Genomic DNA, 17,796 nt, shown 5'->3' with positions numbered 1-17,796 from the left:
CCACTATTTCCCTCTGTTTTGTGTTGGTGGAGACGGATTTCACGAGGAACCCCAAAGAGTCCTCTTTCCATGCCTCTGCCTCTGGCATCTATCTTACGTTTATGTCTTCCCACCTCTCCCTTCTAATTCCACCTGGGAAGTCCTCCCTTCAGTCTACCCTCCATCCCTCTGGCTGCAATCGCCTAAGTTCCTCAGTCTTCCGTCTCAGCCTATCTCATCACCCCTTCTGAGGGCTACACTCCAGTTCGGACAGGCGAGATGAAGGAGTTTGGGGGAGACAAGGGACGTTTGGAAATGACCCTAGGTCAACCAGAATGCAGGGGTTCGGTGGCGCTCCGGAACTACAGCCCCCAGCATGCCCCAGCGGCCGGAAACCCCGCCCACCGCCTCCCGGTGCATTGTGGAGGATGAGGCAAGGCTGGAGGACCAGACTTTGGCTAACCCGGCGAGAGCGCTAAGTCAACGCTCAGGGTAGCAGCGGTCGGAGCGGTTCGGTGATGCAGGCGGCGAGGATGGCGCCGAGCATGGGGCGGCAGCTGCTGAGGTTGGGGAGCGGGAGGTGTGTGTATGACAGGGGGTAAGGGGGCGGTGGGCCCGGACACCGGGCCAGGACTGAACCCCTACTCCCCACAGCTCGCGGTCCAGTGCGCTCCTTGGGCAGCCCCGGCCCGGCCTCGCCTGGCGACCCTATGCCAGTGGGGCCGCCCAGGTAAGTGACGGCCACCTTCGAGGGTATGAGAGCGGGAAGCCGCCTCGGCTCCCACCTCCCCGCCGCCGGCAGGGGTCTCCCTCTTGGTCCCAGTCACCTGCCGATCGCCCTGGCGCCGAAAGTAGGGGAAAGGGCAGCCCAGGGTGCCCTGAAGATGAAACTAGGGGAAAGGTGGCGGATGCGCCCTCCCCTGGCACCCAGCTCTTCCCCTTTGCTTTCCTTGGTACTTTGGAATCCCCTTCCCCGGCCTCACTAACCATCCCTTTCCCCAGGCGGCTGTGGAGAAGTCCGATTCTCTCTCTTCTGAGGCTTCGACCAGGGAAAAACGGGCCAAGCCGGTATGTGGCTCGAGCCCGGGAGGAGCTAAGACAGGGACAGACCCACCCCACACTGCTCCCTGAAACTCCCTTCTGCCTGTGCAGGAATCTAAGTCCTTTGCTGTGGGGATGTTCAAAGGCCAGCTCACCACTGATCAGGTGTTCCCGTACCCCTCTGGTAAGGAAACGTATAGGCGGAGCTGGATAGGGATGGGGCGTCTTCCCCTGACCGCCTCGCCTGGCCTGACCTGCCCGTCCCTCTTGCCACTCCAACCCCTGCAGTGCTCAACGAGGACCAGACACAGTTTCTTAAAGAGCTGGTGGGGCCTGTGTCCCGATTCTTTGAGGTGAGCAATGCCAGCCTGAGGAATAGAGCTTGGTCCCTGATGGGGTGGGAAAGAGGATAAGGAGCTTAACAGGAGCCTGGATATGAGATCCTGTGCCTTCCCCAGGAGGTGAACGATCCTGCCAAGAATGACATGCTGGAGCAAGTGGAGGAGACCACTATGCAGGGTCTCAAGGAGCTGGGGGCCTTTGGTCTGCAAGTGCCCAGCGAACTGGGTGGTGTGGGTCTCTGCAACACCCAGGTGAGGGAGCTCCCTCGGTCACCTCCAGTGTCCCAGTCTACACCTCACCCCTGGAGCTAAGGTCTCTGCCAAGAGCTGCCCTGGGGGCCTGTGGGATGTTGACTCTTACCACCAAACTACTTGCAGTTCCCAAGGGCCATGGACCTCACCCAGGGTCCCAAGTCCTAATGAATCGCTAAGGTGGGGACTGCCTGAGGATAGCGTGGGGAACCAACCTCCCACCGAGACCTGGAATAGACCTGCCAGTGTCCTTCTGGCCCCACTTGCTCTGCCCACTCTCTCTGCAGGGATGCCCAGGTCGGGCTCTGCCCTGCTGCCCACGCTTTCCTGCTAAGGGCAGGTCCCCACGTAGCCAGTTACAGCCCCAGATGCCTGTTTCCCCTCCAGTATGCCCGCTTGGTGGAGATCGTGGGCATGCATGACCTCGGCCTGGCCATCGTCCTGGGGGCCCATCAGAGCATCGGTTTCAAAGGCATCCTGCTCTTCGGCACAAAGGCCCAGAAAGAAAAATACCTCCCCAAACTGGCATCTGGTGAGGCAGCCCTAGGAGACCCAGAGATCGGGAGTGTCCTGGGCCTGGCACAAATTAGGCCGCGTGGTACTTGGATCACCACACAGCTGGGCGTGTTGGCTGGGCGAGATGCTGGGTAGACATCGCAGTGTGCTGGTGGGGAGATACGAAGATGCTGAATATCGCCAGAAGCGTTAAAGGGGAATGCCTGTGTGTGTGGGTGGGCACTAAAGGGCCTTTCCTGCCCATCAGAACCCAGTGTAAAGGAGCTCTCTCTCCAACAGGGGAGACTATTGCCGCTTTCTGTCTAACTGAGCCCTCAAGTGGATCAGATGCAGCCTCTATCCGAACCTCAGCTGTGCCTAGCCCCTGTGGAAGATACTATACCCTCAGTGGAAGCAAGATTTGGATCAGGCACTCTTCTCCCACTTTTCCCTCCTCTCCACCTCTGCCCACGTCCAGGCCCCACTGCTCCATCCTGACTGCCTCTCACTTTTCCACAGTAATGGAGGCCTAGCGGATATCTTCACGGTCTTTGCCAAGACACCAGTTAAAGACACAGCCACGGGGGCCATGAAGGAGAAGATAACAGCTTTTGTGGTGGAGAGGAGCTTTGGAGGTGTCACCAAGTGAGTGGGCTGGGGAGAAAGAGGTAGAGCCAGGGAGGGGGCAGTACTGAGTTCCAGGGCAGATGGCTGTCACAGGTCACTCTGGGGATGGGTGCAAAAGCCAGAGCATTTGGACGGCATGTTCCTTTTAGGCCTAGTATGCATGCAACTGACCTAAAGTTTGGCTTCAGCAACCACTGAGCCCATCACACGACAGCAGGATAGAGCCGGGCCTCCTCAGCCCTCTGGGCATGCCAGGGACTGCTGCCTGCGCCTCTTACAGGCTGGCTTATAATGAATGAATGGCTCACCCACACACACCCAGTGGCAACTTCTCCACCCTGTCTGTCACAGCGGGCCCCCTGAGAAGAAGATGGGCATCAAGGCCTCAAACACGGCAGAGGTGCACTTTGACGGAGTACAGGTGCCGTCAGAGAACGTACTGGGTGAGGTGGGGGGCGGCTTCAAGGTCGCCATGCACATTCTCAACAACGGAAGGTTTGGCATGGCCGCAGCCATGGCAGGCACCATGAAGGGCATCATTGCTAAGGCGGTGAGTACCCTGCCTGAGTCCCTAGCTAGCCTGAATCTAAGCCTAAGTCACACTGTCTCCCTTTCCATGTGTCCCTGGTCTCTTGCAAGCCCTCCCTCCACCAGAGGCCCCTCCCCTGCCAACAGCTCCAGACTTGATAGCTTAGGTCTCCACCCAGCCTGGACTGAACTCTTGGCTGTGGCCAAAGCCCACCCATCCCAGCGCAGCCCAGCCTCTCTCCCGGAAAGAGGAGACTAGAGAACCACAAGTGGGACACACGTACCCTCTTCCAGGTGGATCACGCTGCTAATCGTACCCAGTTTGGGGAAAAAATTCACAATTTTGGGATGATCCAGGAGAAGCTGGCCCGGATGGCTATGCTGCAATATGTGACTGAGGTGAGGGCCACCCCCTTCCCCAGAGCCCTGAGGCCTTCTTCCCGGTTGGGTCAGACTACAACCCCCAGCAGCACCTGGGGCAGTGGGTCTCCAGCTTTACACCAATGCCCTAGGGGATGCGGGGAGGCATAGTCAGCTCAGCTTCCGCAGGGTGGAGAGAGCCATGCTGTTCTGCCGAGGTGCTTCCAGAGGTCCCTGAAATTTGGTCTACCCCACCCCACCCTTACTCCTTCTTCACCCCTTTCAAGAAGTCAAATGCCTGCAAGCCCCTGATGAACTGACCAGGGAACCAAATACTTGGACATGCCTGACACATGGCATTGGAAGGTGAAGGCAAGGGCCACAGGGCGCCAGGGCAGACCCAGTCTTGTAGACGTGGGTGATCAGGTCGAGTCTGATGCAGCCCTTTTCCATTTCCCTTCCCGTGTCCCAACCTCAGTCCATGGCGTACATGGTGAGTGCCAACATGGACCAGGGATCCACAGACTTCCAGATAGAGGCTGCCATCAGCAAGATCTTTGGCTCGGTGAGGTCCCAGGCCTGTGGGGAGGGAGAGCCCGGTTTGGGAGCTTGGCTCCAAACCCAATTTTGGGTGTTTTCTTTGTCCCTAGGAGGCAGCCTGGAAGGTGACAGATGACTGCATCCAAATCATGGGGGGCATGGGCTTCATGAAGGTACAGAACACTTCTCTGCCCAGGCTGGCTGCAGCGGGCCAGAAGGAGGAGGCGGCACGTCCAGCAGGGGTGTATGATCTGTCTTCCCCTGTGGCAGGAGCCTGGGGTAGAGCGTGTGCTCCGAGATCTTCGCATCTTCCGGATCTTTGAAGGGACGAATGACATTCTCCGGCTGTTCGTGGCTCTGCAGGGCTGTATGGTAAGAGGGAGGAGAAATGGGGGGAGGAGCTGGGCAGGACAGCGGAGTCCTGACTATTGGACCCTCCTCCCCCCACAGGACAAAGGAAAGGAACTCTCGGGGCTTGGCAATGCTCTAAAGAATCCTTTTGGGAATGCTGGCCTCCTGCTGGGAGAGGCAAGCAAACAGCTGAGGCGGTAAGCTTAGGGGCCAGGGCCAGGGCAGGGCAGGGCGGGGCGGGGTAGGGCAGGGTATGGCAACTAACCAGTCACCCTTCCCCTTTCTCTAAGGCGGGCAGGGCTGGGCAGTGGCCTGAGTCTCAGCGGCACCATCCACCAGGAACTGAGTCGGAGCGGTGAGCTGGTGAGTAAGTGGTCAAGGTGGGGGGACAGTCTGCGTCGAAGACTGACAGGGCTGGGCCCCACTCTGAGCCCCGGGCACCTTCCCCATCTCTTTAGGCAGTGCAGGCTCTGGAGCAGTTTGCTGCAGTGGTGGAGACCAAGCTGATAAAACACAAGAAGGAGATTGTCAGTGAGTGAGCTCTACCCCATTCCCGCCCCCCACTTTCCTTTCCCTCCGGCTAACCACCCCCCAACCGCGTCCCATCTACCTGACAGACGAACAGTTTCTGCTGCAGCGTCTGGCGGACAGTGCCATTGACCTCTACGCCATGGTGGTGGTTCTGTCCAGGTGAGGAGGCAGTGGGGGAGGCCTGAGCTGCAATGGGGGCACTGGGGGTCCTGGGCCAGGCTCACAGCCCAGATTGGTTTCCTCCTACTTCCCCCCAGGGCCTCAAGGGCCCTGAGTGAGGGCCACCCCACAGCCCAGCACGAGAAAATGCTCTGTGACAGCTGGTGTACTGAGGTGAGATCCAGGGCTACCAAGTGCGGGGGGGGCGGCGGGGGGCCCTCGAGGCACAGGCCTGACCCCTCCTTCCCCCTCCCCAGGCTGCCGCCCGGATCCGGGAGAACATGGCTGCTCTGCAGTCTGACCCCCAGCAGCAGGAACTCTTCCGTAACTTCAAAAGCATCTCCAAGGCCTTGGTGGAGCGGGGGGGTGTGGTCACCAGCAACCCCCTTGGCTTCTGAATACTCCCAGCTAGGGCCTGGCCCAGAATATGCCTTCTCCCAAGCCCAAGCCCAGGCCCCTTCTGTGCTGATCCTGGTTCTGCCTTGAAGGGGGTGTCGGCCCAGGACGGTGCCTACTCTCAGAGGGAGTGCTTACCGCCTCACAAGTGAAGTCTCTAACAAGTCATGCCCTGCTGCCGCACCTCTGTCATCTCCCTTGCTGCCTGCCTCCCTCCCAAAGAAAGGAGCCAGAGGCACGGGGAGTTTGCCCCTATTGCTTTATTTGGTGTTTTATACAAGTGACTAAAATAAATAGAGTAACAAAAGCAGCTACACAGCCCCCAAATACCAAATACCCCAGCTTTCTTTGACTGCTGTCTAGGGGAACCAACCCCCTTCCACTTCCCAGGGTACCACCGACTGACCACCCTCCCACCCTGCGCAGGACAGAGCTGACTGGGCAAATGGAGTAGGAGATCACATTTTGGGGTTAGAAGAAGGGGCCCAGGAGATAGGGATTCTTCATACAAAAGAGAAAACGTCTAGTAAAAAAATAGTCCCAAAAATGTAAAAAAGTCTATTTTAACCCCCCAAAAGGCTTATAAAAAACAATAAAGCTAAAAATAACCAAAGGTCCCTTGTTGACCCCTGAGGGAAGGGGGAGGAACCAGGCACTGCTGGAAAGAGTCACAGTGGCAACAACCTCACAGCAGGCAGCAGCCCACAGGACAGGCTGAGTCCAGGCACCAGAGGAGTAATGAGCACGTGACTGACAAGACACCCAATCACAGGACAGGAGCACCAAGCACTGACAGGCCAAGGTTGGAGATCCAACATGGCCCCACCACGCGCTCTACATAACATCCACAAAGAACTCACTGGGGTTGCCCATGGCCATGTGGAAGCTTTGGCGGCTGGCCGTCAGCTCTGGGGGCACGGAGCCCAGGTCTCTGACTGGAGGGGCCCCTGGAGGCTGCACTGCTGGAGGGACAGGGGGCGGGGGAGGGGGCATCATGACCACCATCATGGGGTTATACGGGAGGGCCATGCCAGGAGGTGGGCCATAGGGATGGAGCCCTGGGTGGGCTCGGAGATTGGGAGCACCTCCTGATGAGCCCCTGGATGGGGGAGGGCCCCCATCACCAGTCCCACCAGGTTCCCCGCCCCGCCGAAGGCTGCCGCCCCGGCTGGAAGGCTCAGACTCACTGCCGCTGCCAGACTTGGACTCAGGGGCCCGCTCCTCAGGCCTCCCTGTGCGCCCCACCCCCCCATCGCTTCGTGTCGACCCACTGCTCCGGCTCCCTGTGGGGGGAGAGGGGATGGGAGCAACTGAGCCCCAGCCCAGGGTCCCTTGGCCTCCCCAGTCCCCGCTCCAGCCTCTGCTCCCTGGCTTCACCTTGGTGCCCACGTCCAGGCCCCAGCTGTATGGGGATCTGGCGGTGACTTACCCTCACTGTGCTGGCTGCTGGCACTGCCTCCGCCGTAGGTGTAGGACGAGAGCTCGTGGTAGGGTGGGGGCTGGGGACTGTATGGATGCGGGGCTGGGTACTGGTAGGAGAAGGTGGGCAGCAGGGGCCAGGGCGTGGCCCCGGGCAAAGGAGCCAAGGTGTCCTGGTCCGAAGCGCCACTGGAGCCATCGTTGTCATTCAGAGACAGGTTGACTAGGTCTGGAAGGCAAGAGAAAGACCCAGGATCACTGCTTTAAGAAGCCAGCACCCCAAGACATCGAATGAAGAGGAACTGGGAACCGTTTCCCCACAACCATCCATGATGGGGGTTAAAACGAAGGCCTCGGACAGGAAATGTCCCACCGGCCACAGCCATCAGGGCAGGAACTCGGCCAGGGCCACCACTAGTCCCACGTGCTTCTATGTGACTCAGGAAAAGCCGCCCTCCCCACCAGCAGACACAACCCTGCACATGGCGCACAGCTCGTCTGGCAGAACACCGGGGGACGTCAGCCCCCACACATGTCACCAGCCAGCGCAGGGCCCAGCGCAGGACGCACGCTGCTCAGCGTCCACGGTGGCCCTTAGGCCTGGGGTTGGAGAGGCAGGATGAGGCGGCCAGATCCGCTCTCCCCGGGCTGGGACAGGGGCACTCACAACTCTCACAGCCGCCACTGAGGTCTCCAAAGACATAATAGCACTGCTCAGAGAAGGTGATCTTGTTCACAGTGTGCCGGATAAGGCCTGCCTTAAGCAGCCCGCTGGCATACTTTCGGGCCTCCCGCCGCTCAGGAAAGCCCTCCACGTGATGGTAGAGCCAGTCAACCACGTCCGAGCCTGGATCGCCCAGGGCAAAGAAAGGCCTCAGGTTCTCCTCCCCAGCTCCTGCCTCACCCCTGCCTGGACCACTCCCAGCTGTGGCCTCCTCCTCCCCACACCACCTGCCCAGAGCCCAGCCGTACCCAGAAAGGCGTTAGGAATGGTGATCTTGAGCCACATGCGGTCCCGAACTTCCAGTCCAGACTCTGGAGCTGCCATGGCCTTGGTCACAGATGCCATGTCTGTATGGATGGAGAGGCCCCGGCCCTCACAGCCTGACAAAGGAGAAACAGAGGAGCGGTGGATTCACACCACACTGGGTGGTCTTCCAGGGAGGCTGGATGAGGTGGGCCTGGGGCTCACCATCCGGAAGAGAGGACCCAGAGGTGATGGTGCTCATGGACGAAGAGCCTGGATAGGCTGGGAAGGTGCCAGTCAGCGCGGCAGAGTGTGAGACCCAGGCAGCAGGGTCAATCGGCTGGATGGGCTCATCTGGGAGAGCGAAGGCCACCAAGATGGTCACTTCCCAGTCCCAGAGAGCCAGCCCTGTCCCTCCCCGAATCAGACTCCTGTCCCAGCCCCACCTTGACCCTCACCCACCCACTCCCTGTAGCCTGGAGGCCAAGGGTATCCACACCCGCCCTGTCCTCCCAGCTACAGGTCCCTGAGCATCACTCACTTCGGGGGAGAGTGAAATAGGCCTGGGGAGAGGGATCCCAGCACTTGGCTACAGTCAGCACGATGGGGCTGTGAGGAAGAGGAGGCCAGTCAGGCTGGGGTGAGGGGAGAGGCCTGAGGAGTGGGGAAGCCTGGAATGAGAATAGGTGAGGGACAAAAAAAGGAAAAGAAAAAAGGAGCACAGACATGGCTGGGCCAGAGAAGGTAATGGTGGAAGGCTCCACAATGTGGGTGACTCACCAACACGGGTAACTCTTAAAAACACACTGCTGAGTAATTCAAGTGAGTATACGCTGCATGGTCCCATTCAGAGCAAGTCCGAAAACAGGTAAAACTAAACTGTGTTGTTCAAAAACACGTGTATGGCCGGTGAAACAACGACCAAGCAAACCATCGTGGTGATGACCAAGGCATCAGCAGAGTGGTTACCTCTGGGGGAGTGAGGAGGGAGGGAGTGGGAAGGGACACCGTGAGGGGCTCTCCCCGGGTCAGAAACCTTCTAGGTCATGATCTAGGTGGTGGCGACGCAAACACCCACTCACTCCAGACTCACTTGTTACGCGTTCTTGCTCTATGTATTTTTTGGGGGCAGCGCCGTGCGGTATGCGGGATCTTAGTTCCCTGACCAAGGACCGAACCCTCGCCCCCTGCAGTGGAAGCGCGGAGTCCCAACCACTGGACCGCCAGGGAAGTCCCACATTACGTACTTTCTGATGAGCATTATGTTTTACCACTTTTTAAAGTATTAAAACGAAAGGTGAAAAGGCAAAGAAAGAGAACCAAGGACCTGAGACCAGCTCGAAGGCTCACCCCGGCTTGTGCACGATGTCCCTCAGCACCCGCACCGCATCATCGTTGCTCATGTTCTCAAAGTTCATGTCGTTCACCTGGCAGGAGGGGCGGTGGGTCAAAGGTGGGGGAGAGGGGCTGAGGGCCCCGGCCTGGGTCAGCGGGTGGTCCCGCCCCAGCTCACCTGCAAAAGCATGTCCCCGGGCTCAATGCGCCCATCAGCCGCCACAGCCCCACCCTTCATGATGGAGCCGATGTAGATGCCTCCATCTCCCCGCTCGTTGCTCTGACCCACGATGGAGATGCCCAGGAAGTTGTACTTCTCTGTGGAGGGAGGCCAGGTGACGAGAGGAAGGCCCAGCCTCATGCCTCCCAGGGACCCTGGAGACCAGGTCCTCCCAGCCCCCAGGGCCCGGGCGCCCTCCATACCCATGTTGAGCGTGACTGTGATGATGTTGAGAGACATGGTGGAATCAGTGACGCTGCTGAAGGATGAGGCCTGTGGTGGGTAAAGGGGAAGGAGCCGGACTGCCTCCAACAAGCCGGGACAAGCCCCAGGATTCTCCCTGTCTGGGCCTTGTATCCCCGAAACCAAGGCCCGCGCCCCCAGCTCCCCCGAGGTCCAGCTGCCCCACAAGAAGCCCCTCACCCTCTCCAGGCGGGGTGGCCGCTGTTTCCTCCGCCGCCGGTGGCGCTTGAGGAGGCGGGAGGCGCTGCTCTGCTCCGTAGAGCTGCTGAACCTGCCGGGAGGTCGGGCAGGGAGCTGGCCGGGCGGTGGTCGCGGGGCCAAAGGAGAGGACGGGGTGGCGGTGGGGGGGGCACCCCGGGGAGGCCTATGGAGCCCCACCTGCTCATGGTGTCCTCCTCGTCCGAGTCCCCCAGGCTGGTGCTCTCCAGCTCACTGGTCATGAGGGTGGAGGAGCTCTCGTACCCTGCCAGGTGGCGCTCCAGCCTCGAGGGGCCGCTGGGCCGGTGGCCCCCCGCTGAGGGAGAACAGGAACCTCAGGAACCAGGACTCGGGCTCCTCACCCTTGTCAGGGCTTTGGGTCGGAGCCGACCCCTCCCCAACTCCCAGTCTAGCCGGCCTCCAGGCCTGGCCCCCCTCACCGCCGCGCTCACTGCTGTCTCGCCTGCGAGGTCGCTCCCGCCTCAGAGACACCACTGACTCTGTTTCTGTCTCAGGCTCCAGATTTTCCCGGCTGCTAGACACGTTAGGGCTAGATGGGCAGAGAGGGTTTCCCACCTGCGTCAGTGGGACAAGGCTCCTAATCGTCAGCTTCCCCTCCCAAGGGGCTTGGATTCCCTCCTCACCTCCCTCCCCTGGACTCAAGAATCCCAAGGACTCACTGGAAGGATGGAGGCCTGGAGTCTCCAATGCCACTGGTCCTCTCCGGTGGCAGAGGGGGTACGGGTGGCGGTGGAGGCACCGGGTCTGTCCGAGGCTCGTGGGCTGGGGGGGCCAGCTCAGGTTGGGGGTTTTCTGATGACACTAACTAGAAGGATGCAAGTGATTTGAAAGGAACAACAACAAAAGAAAACGGCTCAATGAGGAATATGAGAGGCACATGAGATGAGAGTAAGAGGAAAGAGTAGAAAAGGGGACGGCGCCTGAGAGAGCCCAGAGAAAAGCACAAAAAAAGCAGCAGCAAGCATTAGAGGCTCCAGAAGGAGAAGGCTGAGGAGCTCCAGCTGGCTGGCTCTCCAAACAGGTAAGGAGGATGGGAATTCCCTGGCAGTACAGCGGTTAGGACTCGGTGCTATCACTGGCAGGCCCAGGTTCAATCCCTGTCGGGAAGGCCGCACAGGGCACGGCCAAAAACAAACAAAGAAACAAACAGGTAAGGAGGCAAAGAGCCAGAGCTTCCGGCAACTGAGAGGGGGCGGACACAGGCTGAGGCTTGGAGGAGCTTGGCAATGCCAGAGGGACTCTCCGGCAGGGCCCCTTACCCAGGATACCACCCTTCCGTTGAAGCAGGGAAGGCGAGCATTGTCATCTGAAATCTCTTCCTTCACCACCCTGCCGAGAGACAAGATAAAGGTCAGTGAGACTGGACTGGCTTCCCCCATTCCCACCCGCGTTCGAAGTTTCTCCCAATCTTCATCCAGCTCAAGGATGTTGCTTTTCTCCAACCTTATCCAAGTCCCCTTCTCTGACGCTGTAACACTTACACCTAAGAAATCACCAAACTCAATTCCCTTTCCTTATTTCTCCTTCTCTCCCCAGCTCATCCTCAGGGGCTCAGCGCTGTTCCAGAGATTTCCTAGAGTCTGATTCAAACCTCTCAGTCCAATTTCAAAGGCTTTCCGTAAGGTTGCCCCAGCTGCCCCAAATATCTAAACTTAGGAGCCTTGCAGGCAGCCTCCCTCCAACTTTCACCGTATTCCTCACACAACTTCCCCCAAAGGCTTTGGTCCTCATCTACATCTCTACTTTTATGCTTTCCTTAGTTTTCTCTAACTCATTTTCAGAGAGATGTCCAAATGTGCTGTCTTCCCCTAGATGAAAATACCCATTAGACCAAAGAATAGTACTTCCTCACTAGGCTGAGCTCCCAAGCAGAGGTGAAGCCCAGATCCCCATTCTCCTGTGCCTCACCTGGCACAAACTCTGCACTAAGCAATCTGCTCCTCCTGACAGACCCTAAAGCCCAGTCCTGGGGGTCACCTCTCCCATGGGTTCCTTCAACGGACCTTCTTTTCAATCACCAAGTGAAATCATCAATGCCTGTTTTGTTCAACACCATGTCCCCGGCCACAGACCAAAGTACCTGACACTTCGTAAGCATTAACAAATACCTGCTGGCTAAACTAATAAACGTATAAACTATGACACACTCTGCCCTGAACAGACTCTCACACACACTCACCCCCAAATTGGGATATCTGGTCGGATTAACCCTTTAGCCTAATATGGTTCTAAGAATGTGGATATGTGTCAACTCAGTCCCACCTATTATCAATGTGACAACACAACCCAGTCACTGCCAATCTGTCTCAGCATAACGTTGTATTCTTCACAACATAATCCAGTCTCAGCATAGTCCAGCCTTCCAAGTGATTCTATCCTGTATTATCATAACCTAGTTTAAGAATTAGACTCAATGCTAATAAGGGCAATGACCACACACCAAGAACGTACCATGCACCTGTACTAAGCATTTTACTCTGGTTAACTCCATTTCACAGATGAAATCAAGGCACAAAAGTTGAATAAACTACCCCAGATTATAGTGCTGACAAATAGAACATTGAAATCCAAGGTAACCCCCAAGACAGTACCACCTTCCCAACGTCCAACAGTGTTTCTAGGTAGAGCCCAGTCTGTTCAGCTTTCCTATAACCCAGGCTATCCCAGCCTGATCCAGCCTCCCTTCAAGAGCTGAGACTGAGGACCAAGAGAGCACAGTCCCAAAGGCTATAAACACAAAAGGGCCTACTCCGCATTATTTAAAGTCCCGGTCTTGCCCAGACTGTCCCAAATTACCCCAGGGTAGCCCAATCTATTCTACCACGTGCAGCTGTCTACATCAATATAGACTAGAATATCCCAATACAGCTGACTGTACCAGCTGTATTGGTACAGACCCCGTCAGCCCCGTCTGCCCTTGTATTGAGTGTCCCAATAAAAACTAGGCCCGCAGAGAAACTAAGATCAATCAGTAGAACCCGCTGGAGACCAGAAAGGCATCCCAACACAACACTCTGCGTTAGTACGGACTAGACTGTCCTCAAACTATCCTGTCTGCCTTAGTATAGGACAGAACATCCCAAGCCTGCCCAGTATAGTCCAATCTACATCAGCAGAATCCACAATATCCCTACATAGCCTGTGTGCTACAGGACTACTCACAATGTAGTTACCAGCGGAGAGATCAATCTACCTCAGCACAGACCAGAGCACCCAAAAATAAACCAGTGTGCCCCACTCTATTCCAGTATAGCCTAATCTTCTATAATCTGGTTTAGTATATCCCAGTCTGTCCTCCTACAGTTCCGCACGCCTCAATCTGTCTAAGCGTAACCTTGTCCGTCCTGGGATAGCCAATCTACACGAGCATAGTAAAGATGTGCTCCACTATAGCCCAGAAAATCCCAGCATGTCCCAAAGTAGACCAGTGACCCTCAAAATTACCCAACCCACAAAAGCACAGCCCCCGTCGTTCCTAGTCTAGGCCTCGCGCTCACCCGAAATCCTGATCCATAGACTTGAAAAAGTACTTAGCGCCCGCGGGCCGCTGCAAGACGCTCTTGAAATCGCCGAGGGTGATGCGCTCGGCGGGGACGGGGATCTTCACCAGGTAGGGAGTCTCTTCTTCGTCCAGGTGGTAAATCACCTTCGTCTCCCCGACACCACCGCCCCCAGCGCCGCTGCCCGCCATGGTCTCGCCCGCGCGCTCCCGGGCTCCGCCGCCCACCCAGCGGGGCTGATCGCCCCCGCCGCGCCTGCGCACTCCCACGAACCGACGCGCGAGCAACGCGACCGACCCAGCGTAAGAAAGGTGCAAAAGGGAAAAAGACAAGGCTTAGCGGGGTGACGGCGGGGGGGGGGGGGGCGGTGGGGACGGGCCGTGGGGCGCGACCCAAAGCCGCGGGCTCCGGCGCCGCAGCCACCGCAGACGTCGCGAGGGCTCTCCAGCGCCCCGCCCACCTCTCCCCATGTCACGTGACTAGAACTAGCCCACCCCCGCTCTGCCCGTAACGCCCCACCACGTGACCCTCGCTGGTCACGTGAGTCTCAGCTCCGCCTAGCGCCCTCGTCACATTATTGCCACTTTCAGCAACGGTCTCCCAACCCTCTACGGCTCCGCCCCCAAGTGTGTCCCCACCCGCCTCCTCCAACTACCCCGGCTCGGCTGGCCTCTGCCCTCAGGGGGCACCCCGCTTTACCCCCTGAGGGAGAGAGCTTCAAGCAACTATGATCCGCTGGAGCGTGCAAGTGAGAGGTGAGGGTGGGAATTGGGGGGGGTCCTTGACTGGGGGGTGAGGTGGGGCAAAGCCAATCGAGGTCCTAGGGTTGGTGGAAAAGGCGCAGCGCCAGGCCATTTTCAGCTTGGACTTTTAAGAGAGGTGAGTTTCAGCCCCACCTCCAGCCAGCTTTTCCAAAGCCTCCCTCCCAAGCAGGACAGTCAGTGAGGGCTATAAACACAAAAGAGCCCACTCTGCTTTATTTACAACACGAAGGCTGTCTGTACAAACAGCTGGCCAATATTATTAAAAACAAAAGAGGTGAGAACATCGTCACCTTTCTGTTTTCCTTCCTCACTCGGCCAAGCTCTGGTTGGTACTCCACCTCTGAGCTGCCATACTCAAAAGGTGAAGTCCAAAATTAAAAATACAACCGGTGTAGAATAAATGGGGAGTGAGATAAAAGAAAAAATGAGGGAGGGGAGTGCTATATTTACACTAGAGTTTTATAGACAACCGTCCCACTCCATCCCAATTCCAACCCTGGCCCAGGAAGTGAGCGGTGGCAGGTCCAAGGGACAGAGCTTAAGTGTCTAGGGACCCAGACAGCTTCCCACCCCCAACTGCAATAGGTCCGAGTTCAAGTCCACAAGATGGGAAGGAAGGGTAGGATAGGAACATCACTCATTTCCAAACCAGCCTCCCTTGGGAATTTCTGCCTTGAAGTGGGACAACATCCCAGCTCCGGGGGACAGGCTGATGACCCTGAGGCTCAGTTCCCAAGTCATGTTGCCATTCGAAGTTCCAGCCTAGAGATGGCATATGTCAGGGCTCTCCAGATTTCGGAGGCCCCGCTAACCGCCGGGCCTCTGGCCGCAGTTCCTTGCATTTCTGGCAGTAAAAGAAATCAGGGACATTGGTCTTCTTAATCTTAGCACAGGAGAGGTGGATCCACGTTCCACACAGGCTGCACTCAATCATGGGCCGGCCTGCAAAGGGCTTTCGGCAGTAACACGTGATCAGATCCCATGAGTCATCACCTGGGGAAAAGAAGGTTTGTTTGGTGTTCTGCTGGAGCTCTTAGATCCACAATACCCCCAAACCCATCAACCCAGCTACCCCTGGGCAGCCCCAAACTTCTCACCTGATTCTACCATGATGTCCTCATCCATGACCCGCATCTCGCCTTCACTGGAGCTGGCATCTCCATCTTGGCTTGTTTCAGTGCTGCCCACGTCCTTGCTTTCACCGTCAGTGGGAGGGACTCCTTCAGGGTGCACTGTGGCAGGGGGCCTAGGAGCCTCAGGAGGTGTTGGCAGCACAGGGGCTGGGGCTTCCCCTCCTACCACTGCTGCCATCTCTTCCTCCTCCTCTTCTTCCTCTTCTTCCTCCTCCTCTTCAGAGTCTGTATCGCTGGGGGGTGCCCGGGGAGGCCCAGGAGGTGGGAGTCTATCCCCCCGCTCTGCCTTTTTCAACTTCCGCTTCTTGCTCTTCTTGATTCGAGACCTCTTTTCCCCATCCCCAGGGGCTGGCCGAGGCCTCCGAAGCACCCCAAAGCCTGTCCCCCCTCCTGGCCCCAACTTGCGGTTCTTTCGGTCCTTCTTTCGAGGAGGCTGGGAGAGATCCCCCTGGGAAAGGGGCACTGGGGTGAGAGCAGCAGGGGGCCGGGAGGCATGTGTCAGGGATGTGGGGGACAGTGGAGATGCCATTTTGGGCCCATCTAGATCAAAGAGAGAGTCCTTGAGTTTCATCTTCTCAAGCAGGGTGGCACTATCAGGGGCCTGCAGACGAGGGAAAGTGGACCTTGGGGGTCCTGGCTGGGTGGGACCTGCTTGAGCTGCCCTTCTCTTGGATGACTTTGCTTTCTTAACAAAGGTCTGGATGGTTCTGAGATCTGAGGGGGCTGAGTCCCAGCCGTCGCTGTCTGCCGCACTCTCACCTCGCAATGGAGAGCTGGAGCCGGAGGCTGGCCAGTCATTTTCCTTGAAGGGGAGAAGAGACCATGATCAGCAAGGGGCCCAGGGTCATCTCAGCCCCTATACACACCCAACTTAAAAGACCAAAATATCCGGCCAAAACCACTAAATCTTACTGTATTCAGAAAACTTATCCCCACCCCAATTTCCATCAGCATCTCCTCTTGAACACTTCCATGTTACCCCTGACCTCAAATTCTAACCATCTCCCCAACGCCCACTGCCTTCACAACACAGCATCCCCCAGACCAGAGCCACTTTTCTCTAGCTCTTTCTGAACAGCCTCATTTGTTACCATTTTCAGTCCCTAAAATTTTTATCCAAAAGCACCTTCCATTTAGAGCACCCCAAAACCATTACTGCACTCAAACCACCTATTAGTCCCACCCCCACTCCAGATACTAGTTTTCCCACCAAAATTTCCATTTCCCTAGTCTTACATATAATTTCTAGGCTTTGCCTACAACGTAACACAGTCTCATAAGCTCAGGAGCCCCTCTACAGCCCTAGGACACCACCCTCCAGTCAGTTGTCCTCCTGTCCCTACCTCCTTGCTAGGGGGGATGTAACCAGCATAGGCCAAAACAAAACTGCAGAATTTGTTGAAATCCTCAATTGTTCTCCGTCGTTTCTCTGGTGGCTGAAAGGAAAAAAATATGTAGCACACAGAGTTTACGAGGGACATTCCCAAAAGCATAGTCCCTGGAGTGAGAAATCTGGAAAAAGTGGGAGAGGGAGAGAGAAGGAGCAGGAGATCCTGCAGTAATACTGGGCTGCAAAAGAATGGGAAACCTCACCTGAGTCTCTGGCTTAAGGGTCGGAGGTGGATCTGTGAAAGCAATAAAAGCTGAGTCAAGGCACTAGGAAAGAGTCGGTGTAAGACCCCACCTCTCAACCTCCGAGGTCCCAAGTGAACCCCCTCCTCTCCCAGGTCCCTCAGCCAGGCGAGCAGGCCCCCAGCGGTGCTGGACCCGCCGCTGCTCCCCCTTCCGCCCCGCGAGGGGCGGAGCCTGGGCGCGGCGCCCTCTCAGGCCTCGCTATAGCGCTCCCCCTCCCCCCCCCCGAGGCCCGGCGCTCCGCCCCCCCCACCCCCAACTCACGGTTTCTCTAGACTCCGGGTTCCTCGGCTCTCTCGGCGCCCCACCCGCCATACCGCTCCCCGGACCGAGCCCGGGCTGCCGCCTGCCCCTGTCCTTCACACGCGCCCAGTGCCCGGAGTTCCCACCCCGCCGCGCTCTACCGCCCCGGGCCCTCCGCGACCGCACACGCCGCCCGCCGGCCCCCAGGGTCTAGGATGACCACGCCGAACCGCTCCCCGCCCTCCGGCCCCTTCTACTCGAGCACGAGGCCCGGCGCGCCCCTCACCCCCACCAAACACACACGGGCTCACACATCCAACGCCACTTCGCGGCCGGGACAGACCTGAGAGCTCTCACCCGGACGCGGCCCCACCTGCCCCCCCTTACCGCGCTCCCCACAATTTCGCCGTCCCCCCGCCCCCATCCGGGGCTTTGGCCCCTCCCCGTCTCGAGCTCCTCGGGCTCCCCGCCGGGCCCCGGGCCCAGTTCCGAGCTCTCTCCGGCCGCCGCCCCCCCCCCCC

The 17,796-nt window shown here is 58.0% G+C and overlaps 3 protein-coding genes across 9 annotated transcripts in view; 1 reads left to right on the top strand and 2 right to left on the bottom strand.

Moving 5' to 3' along the window:
- The first annotated feature begins 416 nt into the window (after window positions 1-416).
- On the top strand, window positions 417-5,910 carry ACADVL (acyl-CoA dehydrogenase very long chain). 3 transcript variants are annotated; one of them, XM_029211228.1, is made up of 20 exons: window positions 417-544; window positions 634-709; window positions 982-1,047; window positions 1,132-1,204; window positions 1,309-1,373; window positions 1,479-1,613; window positions 2,001-2,145; window positions 2,409-2,538; window positions 2,628-2,753; window positions 3,087-3,285; window positions 3,558-3,662; window positions 4,102-4,188; window positions 4,274-4,336; window positions 4,404-4,535; window positions 4,614-4,711; window positions 4,805-4,877; window positions 4,973-5,045; window positions 5,132-5,204; window positions 5,303-5,378; window positions 5,462-5,910. In XM_029211228.1, exons 1-20 carry the CDS (start codon window positions 498-500, stop codon window positions 5,600-5,602), a joined length of 1,983 nt encoding a protein of 660 aa, XP_029067061.1. In that variant the 5' UTR covers window positions 417-497; the 3' UTR covers window positions 5,603-5,910. The 3 variants fall into 3 exon arrangements, with proteins under 3 accessions (XP_029067061.1, XP_029067060.1, XP_029067062.1); XM_029211227.1 differs by having other exon boundaries at window positions 417-559; XM_029211229.1 differs by having other exon boundaries at window positions 447-559; window positions 4,434-4,535; window positions 5,462-5,768.
- On the bottom strand, window positions 5,843-13,984 carry DVL2 (dishevelled segment polarity protein 2). Of its 4 annotated transcripts, none has more exons than XM_029211218.1 (15): window positions 13,501-13,984; window positions 11,263-11,332; window positions 10,663-10,808; window positions 10,423-10,532; window positions 10,163-10,298; window positions 9,965-10,055; window positions 9,745-9,814; window positions 9,500-9,639; window positions 9,337-9,413; window positions 8,528-8,595; window positions 8,212-8,340; window positions 7,992-8,123; window positions 7,687-7,866; window positions 7,030-7,248; window positions 5,843-6,883 (listed from the first exon to the last, which is right to left on the bottom strand). In XM_029211218.1, the coding sequence occupies exons 1-15, from the start codon at window positions 13,692-13,694 to the stop codon at window positions 6,435-6,437; spliced, it is 2,211 nt and encodes a 736-aa protein (XP_029067051.1). In that variant the 5' UTR covers window positions 13,695-13,984; the 3' UTR covers window positions 5,843-6,434. The 4 variants fall into 4 exon arrangements, with proteins under 4 accessions (XP_029067051.1, XP_029067052.1, XP_029067049.1 ...); XM_029211219.1 differs by having other exon boundaries at window positions 6,386-6,883; window positions 10,435-10,532; window positions 13,501-13,867; XM_029211216.1 differs by having other exon boundaries at window positions 6,386-6,883; window positions 9,745-10,055; window positions 13,501-13,867.
- A 468-nt stretch (window positions 13,985-14,452) lies between these two features.
- Window positions 14,453-17,796, bottom strand: part of PHF23 (PHD finger protein 23) — a 4,454-nt gene continuing 1,110 nt past the window's right edge. The window contains exons 1-5 of one of the 2 annotated variants that reach the window (XM_029213191.1): window positions 17,587-17,598; window positions 16,994-17,025; window positions 16,744-16,836; window positions 15,365-16,202; window positions 14,453-15,260 (exon numbers count right to left, since the gene is read on the bottom strand). In XM_029213191.1, the coding sequence (XP_029069024.1) occupies window positions 15,046-15,260; window positions 15,365-16,202; window positions 16,744-16,836; window positions 16,994-17,025; window positions 17,587-17,590 (1,182 nt within the window). In that variant the 5' untranslated portion in view covers window positions 17,591-17,598 and the 3' untranslated portion in view covers window positions 14,453-15,045. Of the gene's footprint in view, window positions 15,261-15,364; window positions 16,203-16,743; window positions 16,837-16,993; window positions 17,026-17,586; window positions 17,599-17,796 lie in introns of those variants that run through there. The other variant, XM_029213190.1, reaches the window with a different exon arrangement.

This window comes from Monodon monoceros, unplaced genomic scaffold, assembly GCF_005190385.1.
Source record: "Monodon monoceros isolate NGI ecotype Baffin Bay Population unplaced genomic scaffold, NGI_Narwhal_1 Super_Scaffold_9, whole genome shotgun sequence".
NCBI classification, from domain to species: Eukaryota; Metazoa; Chordata; class Mammalia; order Artiodactyla; family Monodontidae; genus Monodon; species Monodon monoceros.
This window is presented reverse-complemented; position numbering and strand designations above follow the sequence as displayed.